At 44.9% G+C, this 10,000-nt stretch overlaps 1 protein-coding gene across 1 annotated transcript in view; it reads left to right on the top strand.

The window, feature by feature from the left end:
• Positions 1-780, top strand: part of LOC137618166 (uncharacterized) — a 1,594-nt gene extending 814 nt beyond the window's left edge. Inside the window, exon 2 of the mRNA XM_068348221.1 lies at positions 504-780. Coding sequence (XP_068204322.1) covers positions 504-780 — 277 coding nt within the window. The remainder of the gene's footprint in view (positions 1-503) is intronic.
• The last annotated feature ends 9,220 nt before the right edge of the window (positions 781-10,000 follow it).

The raw sequence follows: 10,000 nt of genomic DNA, 5'->3' as shown, positions 1-10,000 counted from the left end.
GATTAAAAGCAGACGAATTTAAGAAGAGACACCACTGCAAGCAGAATGTGAGCATTTCGAGAATCAGAAGGCGAAAGCAGATAGATTTGAGAAGGAACACTAATGCAAGCAGAATGGCAGCTAGACGTGAGTAGAAGGCGAAGGGTAGATGAATTTAAGAAAGAACACCAATGCAAGCAGAATGACAGCTAGACGTGAATCAGAAGATGAAGAGCAGATGAATTTAAGAAGGAGCACTAATGCACAGATTATTAGCTAGACGTGAAGGAGAAGATGAAGAGGAGATGAATTTAAGAAGGAACACTAATGCAAGCAGAATAGCATCTAGACGTGAGTAGAAGGCGAAAAGAGCAGATGAATTTAAGAAAGAACACCAATGCAAGCAGAATGACAGTTTTACGTGAAGCAGACGATGGAGAGCAGATGAATTTAGGAAGGAACACTAATGGAAGCCGATTGGATGCTAGACATGAAGCTGAAAATTAAAAACACATGAATTTAAGAAGTAATACTAGTGAAAGCAGCATGGCAGCTAGACGTGAAGCAGAAGATGAAGAGCAGATGAATTTAAGAAGGAACACTAATGCACGCAGAATGACAGCTAGGCGTGAGGTAGAAGACGAGGAGCAGATGAATTTAAGAAGGTACACTAATGCATGCATAATGACAGCTAGACGTGAAGCAGACGATGAAGGCCAGATGAATTTAAGACGGAATATTAATGGAGGCAGAATGACCGCTAAATATGAAGCAGAAGATGAATTTAAGAAAGAACACTAATGCTAGAAGAATGGCAGCTAGACATGAAGTAAAAGACGAAAAGATAAATTTAGGAAGGAACACTAATGCAAGCAGAATTGCAGCTAGACGTGATTCTGAAGACTAAGAGCATTTGAATTCAAGAAGGAATACATATGCAAACATAATGACAATTAGACGTGTAGCACAGGATGAACACTAAAGGAATTCTTACCTTGAAAAATAATCAACAAAAAATAGCACCTATAAGACACAAGGAATCAAGAAATCAAAGAATGACTCAAGATCAGGATAACCAACAAAGAATGATTGTCCATCGAAACAAGGAAACATTGGAAGGGCCTGAGAATAGATGCCTTATTTGTAGAGACATATATGCATAAGCTAGAGCATGTGTTTTTAACGCTGTACAAATGTGTCTTGGAGCCTTCACTTATAACCCAAGATAACCCTATGAAACAGAAAACATAGTACAAATTTGCCTAAAGTTAGAACAATGTAATCAATGTGATGCTCAGAAATGTAAGAATGAACCTCATGGCTTGTGTTGCAGTGGAGGAAAAATTACACTGTCTTAGTTAGCTGAGCCTTATGAATATCTTAAAAAATAAAACTTCAAATAAGAACATCACACCAATTAATAAATTTTCTTGAAAAAATACTACTATACAGTAATACTTTCCATATGGCTTCAGTTGGAGCAAAATTTGTGAATAAGGGTGTATGTGTACCTACATTTAAAATCGAAGGACAAATATAGCCTAGAAACGCCCGATAACCTTGCTAGTATTTATATATATATATATATATATATATATATATATATATATATATATATATATATATATATATATATATATATATATATATATATATATATATATATATATATATATGTATATGTATATATATAAATATATATATATATATATATATATATATATATATATATATATATATATATATATATATATATATATATATATATATATATATATATATACATATGTATTTATATATATGTAAATACATATATACTGTATATATATATATATATATATATATATATATATATATATATATATATATATATATATATATATATATATATATATATATATATAACGGATTTTGAGCGAAGCGAAAAATCTATTTTTGGGCTCAAGCCATGTCGTCCTGATGGAAGTTCCTATAGGGTAGCTTCCTAGGGTATATTACAACTACGGCGATATTCCCAGAGAATTTACCTTAAGGTACCAGAATTCTAACTCCTGTAGCGAGTATCCCTCGTGAAAGGGATATCGCGACATATCAGAGGACGTATTCTAGACACGTCACATGGCAATCTACATCCTGGACAGAGATTTCGTCTCGTAGGAGGTGATTGACGAGATACGAATTCGAGAAAGAAAAAGGGGAGCCGCTCCCAAGGCTTCCCTATCCCCCGATTCGTATGCGTGCCTGGCGCCAATCCTGGCGCCATCTGTATTCCTTTTTGCGTAGCTTAACAACTCGGTGTTTTTTCCTGTTTTTCTCGCAAATCTTGGATTTATTCGGCTTTTCATGGCTTCTTCGTCTTCGTTGGCCTCTGATAAGTTGAGTATAGTGTCTGTTATGTATAAATGTAGGCTCTTGGTAAAATTTTGAGTGATTAATAGGATTAATCTTTGATACAAGAGCCGTAGCCTACCAGAGGTGTCCTGGACATTGTCGCTCGCTAGGTATAAATTAGTTAGTCAGAGCGACATTCCTGGTTGTTTTGCTTTAATAAATCTTAGCTATTTAGCTTTACATAGGATTTCCTTTCGTGCTTAGTATTATTTGGCGAAGTATTCGCCATTCTGGCCTACGCTAGGCCATGTAGCCTAGTCGTTTGGTCCTAGTACTTCATGCATGAATTTGGTTTTTCCGAGTGTAATTAAAATTTTATTGAAGCTTTAGGCTATATTTTATACATTTTAGACTGTGTGGAATATTTCCAAGATTGTATACGTGTGAGTTTCGGTGAATTAGGTAATCGATTCTCTTGGTGCCTAGGCTAATTGCTTATGGAGCCTTAGTATACTTTATCATACTCCCCGGTTGCTTTCTTTTCTTCGGAGAAGGTATGCAATCCCTTTCCCTCTGTTTAAGCCTTGGGCTTATCCCTAAGTGGTTTTCTCCGAATTTATTTTCGATAAAACTATACTAGGGTGTTACTGTACCTTCCTGTTCCTGTAGTTATGGTTCAAGAGGGACAGAACAACAGAGTTTTTAGTCTGAGTCTGTGTTGTCTGGCTTGGGGCAGAGTCCCCCTCGCTGACCTAACACATACAAAGGGAGCTTAGCTCCCTTAGGTCACTACCGAAGGTTTCTGTAGTTATGATTCCTTCTTTTGTGATCGACCAGACTAAGTCCTGTTGCTGTTCTCGGGGGAGGATAAGTTCTTCCCTTGGGAGTAGCAACGCCTTCCTTGCTTTGGTGCTCTGGAAGCTGGCAAGTATTGCTGGCCTTTTCCCTTAGATCTCCCTTAGGCTAAGATAAGTTTCTTGGCTGCGGGTGATCTGTCACTAAAGCAAGGTTGGCAGGACCCTCTTGTCCCTTCCCCCTCTATCTCCGTAATGGCCTAGCCATTACTGTACTGTACCTTGCCGGCCGGCAGAGCTGGCCGGCAGGGGTCTTACTGTACTGTACGTCGTTCTACTTCTGGACCTAGTATAGGTTGGGATGTGGAATTGACTCAGCCCATTGCCGGCCGGCAGAGCTGCTGGCCGGCAAGGGTCTTATGTTTTCGAGTGCTGCCCGGACCTCTCTTGGTCCCTCATCCATGCCTGCCGGCAGAGCCGGACGGCATTGGTCAAGGAAGCCTGAATTAGTTTCTCCCCTTCCTTATATGCACTCTTTCGGTTGCCGGGCTTGGAGGTAGTGTACACTCTTATCCCGGCATCCATTCTATTTTCTTCTAGTGCTGTACCTGTCCCGGCTGCCGGCCTATGAGGCCGGCAGCCGGGCAGGTGTAGTTCTCTGGTTCTTTTGCTGCCGGCTGGCATCGGTCTTGTACCTTTGCCGGCCGGCTTATGTCAGCCCTTGTCTGCCGGTCACCAAGAGTGTGGCCGGCAGCTGGGTACTACCTTGTGTAGTTGCTGGCCGGCAGCCATTGCCGGCCAACACTGGCTGTTACCGGCCGGCAGTAGCTGCCGACCGGCACAGGCATTTGAACCAGAGTGCTGCCGCCCTATAGCTGTTAAGTAGTATACTTTAAAGCTAGTTGTGGTGTTTGCCGGCCTGCAAAGGCAGGCCGGCACACATCCCCCTTATACTGTACTAGTATTCTTCTGTATAGCATATACAGTAAGAAGAAAACTATAGTAAAGGTTTTGGTACAGCACTGTATCTTCTAACACTATTGTGTTTTCTTGCACAGCCCTTTACTGTTGCCCTCAGATAGGAAGCTGAGTTCTTCCCTGTCTATTATCCAGGATTTTAAAATCATTGCTTAGGTGTGAGCTCCACCTGTTTCCTATGGAAACCTTGCATTGGTTACTCTAGAAGAGATAAACCTTTTTGATTTTATTATCTGGAAGGCTGCAGCAATGGGTTGTGAGGGAAACACAAGTGTGTGTCTTTCCTTTATGAATTGTTATGCAATAATATGCATATCCAGTGATACATAGTTCACTTGATACTCATGGAAATTTCTTCTCTTTACAGGAGGACCCTCCGAAGTGCGGAAATGTTTTCTGCAATGTCCGCAGCAAGAACCTCTGCGGACATGAGTGTTGTAGGAGACACGCAGCATGCGCTGTCTCCAAGGATGATCTCCAGTATTGGGACCCTCAGGTATGTACTGTATGCACTAACCTGATTACCGAGGCTTTTGATTCCCCTAGAACGGCGGAATCAAGGGATATAGCAAGGGAAAAGCTTCGTACTTGGGTAAGGGGCTTCAAGAAGAACACCTCTGGCCCTTATCTTCCAAGTGAGAAGATGAGGGCGTATCTTTTTCCCCAGGCATCAGCTGATGCAGTGATTCCCCAGCCTCAAGAGGAGATCCCTCAAGATCAAGTCCAGGTGGACGTGGAAGTCGCAGTTGCGATGCAAGACATCCAGTTGGATGACAGGATGTCTGACCTGGACGAACGTTTGGAAGAAGACCTCCTGGCAGAAGGTCAGGATGAAGTTCAAACCCCGGATGTCGTAGAGGATGTGGTCGACGAGGTGTCGGCTACTCCGGTTCAGATGCCGGAGCCTATCCCCCTCAACATCGGCTGGTCTCCCAGTAGAACTGGGACAGGCCCTCTCTTCGATTGTTGGAATGATCCAACAAATGCAGAAGGAGAATCAGGAGAAGGCGGCTGCAATGGAACTGCGTATGCAGTCCCTGGCAGAATCACATAGGCCCCGGAAAAGGCTCAATGTGAAAGACCTTCCCATATGCTCAGATGTTAACCCATGGAGGTATGCTGAGCACATGCCGATGACGACTGGAAAGATCGTCATCTCGGATAAGCTGGGTTCAGTTCTCCTAGAGGAGGTAGAATTCTGGCCCAGCAAGGCATCATATCCGGACTGCTATGTCCGGCTGAGAAAAGAACCAGCTTCAAGGGAGGAGACAGAGCCGAAGGAGGTCATTATTATGGACCACGCTAAGGCTCAAGCCCTACTTTCATCCTCGATGAAAGAGAGGGGCTTCTCTAACTCGAAGGTAGCTGCATTGAGCAAGAAGCTCCCTTCTTTTGTGTCCTCTCCTGATAGAGCCTTCCCCTTTTTACAGAAAGGGTTTGCGGCTGTCCTAAAGGCAGTCGAGGCCGGCAAGCCTTGCCCCTCCCTGGAGGAGTGTAAACCCTTGTCGCTGGCCCTGCCTATGGACCACAAAGACTGGAAGGATGTCCATCTGACATTCTCAGTGGGAAAGTTGGAGGCTGATATTGCCGGACGGCAATTCGGCGAGGACCTCCCCAAGCTGTCCGAATCTCTTTTACGAAAAGAGAGTTCGAGACAAAAGAAAGACTGGCTGCCTCAATGTCTCATCAGACTACTCTTGAGACGATGGCAAGTGACCCCATGGTCCATGAAATGTTCATGGTAGTGGCTAAGTCTCACCTAGCCACAGTGACGAAGGACCTTTATGGCTTCGTCAAGGCAAGGAGAGCTTGCAGGGAGTTCGTGTTCACCGGGGCCTCGGTGAGACACGAGCCAAGGAAGTTAATCTCCTCCAACATTTGGGGAAAAGACCTTTTCCCTACCGATGTGGTCAAAGAGGTTGTTGATAAGGCCGCCGTGGAGAATAGAAACCTTCTCCAGAAGTGGGGCCTGGCTATCAAAAGATAATCTTCCCCGGATGAGGGTCCTCAACCAAAGAGGAAGAATATGAGGACTAGGCTACCGTCTCGGCCAGCCAAGCCTTATAGACAGCAACAGCAACTGCAATTGCCATTGCCTCCAGTGCCCCAGATGGTGGCACAAACCCCGACTACTTTTCAGTGGGTACCCCAGGCTGTGCCAGGTCAGTCAACCACATTCACCCCAACCTTCGAAGGACAGTCTTCTTCCTTTCGTGCAAAACCTAGAGGAGCAGCCAGAGGCTCGTCTAGGCGCCCCTCAAGGGGAAGGGGATTCAGAGGTGGTCGTGGTCAGGGAGGCAAGACCTCAGGACGGCAGTCCAAGTGAAACGATAACGGTAGGAGGGAGACTGATGAAATTTTGGGATCGCTGGACCTTCGATCCCTGGGCCCAAAGCCTACTCAAGAATGGACTGGGCTGGAGCTGGTACAGCACTCCACCCCCGTGCCTTCGGTTTTTCCAACACTCCACCCCCGTTTTGGAGGAGTACGTTCAAGAACTGTTGGAGAAAAAGGTGATCCGAAAGGTGAAGTCCATCAAATTCCAAGGGAGGCTGTTTTGTGTTCCCAAGAAAGACTCGGAAAAGCTCAGAGTCATTCTGGACTTGTCGCCACTCAACAAGTTCATAGTGAATTGCAAATTCAAGATGCTAACACTGCAACACATAAGGACCTTACTGCCCAAGAGGGCATACTCAGTCTCTATAGACTTGTCAGACGCCTATTGGCACATTCCAATCAGCCGTCGACTCTCCCCCTACCTAGGGTTCAGGCTACAACGGAGACTGTACGCCTTCAGAGCCATGCCATTCAGGCTAAACATAGCCCCAAGGATTTTCACGAAGCTTGCGAGCGCAGCTCTCAAACAATTACGCCTAAGGGAATTCAGGTAGTAGCCTACCTGGACGACTGGCTGGTGTGGGCAGCATCCGAGACCGAATGCTTGCAAGCTTCCAGTCAGGTGATCCAGTTCCTAGAGTACCTAGGCTTCAAGATCAACAGAAAAAAGTCTCGACTTTCTCCATCCCAAAAGTTCCAGTGGCTGGGAATCCACTGGGACCTTTTGTCACACAGTTTCTCCATCCCGACGAAGAAAAGGAAGGAGATAGCGGGATCTGTCAAGAGACTTCTAGATTCCGAAAGGATATCAAGACGCGAACAGGAGAGGGTACTAGGCTCTCTCCAGTTTGCTTCAGTGACAGACCCAGTGCTAAGAGCACAGCTAAAGGATGCAACCGGAGTTTGGAGAAGGTATGCATCAAACGCGCGAAGAGACCTGAGAAGACCAGTGCCGCCTCGGCTACGTACTCTTCTCAGACCTTGGTCCCAAGCCAGACATCTAAAGAAGTCGGTTCTTCTTCAGCCACCTCCCCCGTCGATGACGATTCACTCAGACGCCTCAAAGGAGGGATGGGGAGGTAACTCTCATCGGAAAAAAGTCCAGGGGACTTGGTCCAAGCTATTCAGGACCTTTCATATAAACTTTCTAGAAGCTATGGCAGTGCTCCTTACCTTAAAGAAAGTCTCCCCGCGTCACTCGATCCACATAAGATTGGTGATGGACAGCGAGGTGGTTGTGAGATGCTTGAATCGACAAGGGTCGAGGTCACCACCTCTCAACCAAGTGATGTTAGCCATTTTCCGATTGGCGGAAAAGAAGAAGTGGTACCTGTCGGCAGTTCACCTTCAAGGAGTCCGCAATGTGACAGCGGACGCTCTATCCAGGTTCACACCGATAGAGTCGGAATGGTCCTTAGACGCAGGATCATTCTCCTTCATTCTGAATCAAGTCCCAGAACTGCAAATAGACCTCTTTGCGACGAAAGACAACAAGAAGTTGCCCCTGTACGTGTCCCCGTACGAGGACCCCTTAGCGGAAGCAGTGGACGCAATGTCCCTCGACTGGAACAGATGGTCCAGGATTTATCTGTTCCCTCCTCACAACCTTCTGTTGAGGGTCCTCAACAAACTGAGATCCTTCAAGGGGGTAGCGGCAATAGTGGCCCACAAGTGGCCGAACAGTATGTGGTTCCCCTTGGCGTTGGAACTACAGATGAAGTTCGTGCCGCTACCACATCCAGTTCTGACCCAGCGAGTCCAGAAGTCGACAGTCTGCGCTTCATTACAGAAAACCCGGACCCTGCAGCTCATGATTTTCTCGCCTTTGCGGTGAGAAAGCGTTTCGGGATTTCGAAAGCCAGCATAGACTTCCTAGAGGAATATAAGTGCAAATCGACTAGAAGGCAATATGAGTCATCTTGGAGAAAGTGGGTGGCCTTTGTGAAGGCAAAGATTCCGCAGGAGATCTCAACAGACTTCTGCTTATCTTTCTTCATCCACCTCCATGGCCAAGGGTTGGCAGCTAACACGATTTCAGTGTGTAAATCCGCTTTGATGAGACCCATTTTATTTGCCTTCCAGATCGACCTAGGTAACGAGATCTTTAATAAAGTTCCGAAAGCCTGCGCTAGGCTCAGACCTTCAGCACCTCCAAAGCCCATCTCATGGTCTGTAGACAAAGTTCTTCATTTCGCCTCCCTGTTGAGCAATGAAGAATGTGCGTTAAAGGATTTGACGCAAAAAGTTATTTTCCTATTTGCACTCCCGTCCGGGGCCAGGGTTAGTGAGATCGTAGCCCTCTCGAGAGAGGCAGGTCGTGTTCAGTTCCTGGATGGGGGGGATCTGAACCTGTTTCCGGATCCTACGTTTCTCGCCAAGAATGAGTTACCCACCAACAGGTGGGGTCCCCGGAGAATCTGCCCTCTGAAAGAAGATGCATCTCTATGTCCAGTAGAATGCCTAAAGGTCTATCTTCATAGAACTTCAGACTTCAAGGGTGGTCAACTATTCAGGGGAGAAACATCAGGCTCAAATTTATCTCTGAATCAACTCAGAGCGAAAATCACATATTTTATTCGCAGAGCGGATCCTGACAGTACACCCGCAGGTCACGATCCGAGGAAAGTTGCCTCATCCCTAAATTTCTTTAATTGTATGGATTTTGAACATCTCCGTTCATACACGGGCTGGAAGTCTTCCAGGGTGTTCTTTCGCCACTATGCGAAGCAAGTAGAGGAACTTAAGAGATCTGTGGTAGCAGTGGGTCGTGTAGTTAACCCTACTGTTTAACTCTGCGAGGAACAGTGGTCTTAATTGGGACGATTAAGTCCAGGGTGAGTGTGTAGGTACATACTGTACTACAAACTAAATGAGGGCACCAAGTGCCCATATAGACTGTTCCTTCTTTCAAAGGTGAACCTAGCATAAGTTCAGACATGTGTGCCGAGCGTTTCTAACGCTAATGTGATTGATTTGTAATACAGACTTTTATGACTTGATACCTTGGTATCTTATTAAAGTGGTGTTTAATGGTTTTTCTTTCAGATAAACAAGTTCTGCTTACTATCATACTTATGCTTAAAGTTTTGGGTTACCCTCTTTTATATATATATATAATTGTTGTTAACCTGTCTGTTTATTATCTGTCAATAAACTTGTTCTTGAGAACCTTGCGTCTCTTTCACCTGTGTCAATTTATTGGTATAATTGAGCATTTTGATTCTATGTATCTTATCTGGGATTATTCTGATAGAATTGTTCTGTTATGCAAGCTACGTTGCATTGGTTTATGTAGTCCCCTAATGGGAGGACTCCGTCCCTTAAAGGGACGAGGGCGGTTTTATTAGTTTCTTCCTATGCGGATATAAACCTTTGTCCAATACAAGTATTGTGCGGATTACTGGTCAATATATATTGACGCAGTGGTTCTATACAAACTATGCTTTACTTAATATAGGGCGAGACCACTATATTAGCTTGCCTGGTATTCATACATAGATATATGTACTCTTCGAGACTTTCCAGAGTCTAGTAGAACTCTTCCCTGTAGGGGGCAGGAAGCTCTAACATAGTTTTTAGTT

Source organism: Palaemon carinicauda, chromosome 2 (genome assembly GCF_036898095.1).
Source record: "Palaemon carinicauda isolate YSFRI2023 chromosome 2, ASM3689809v2, whole genome shotgun sequence".
Classification (NCBI taxonomy): Eukaryota; Metazoa; Arthropoda; class Malacostraca; order Decapoda; family Palaemonidae; genus Palaemon; species Palaemon carinicauda.
This window is presented reverse-complemented; position numbering and strand designations above follow the sequence as displayed.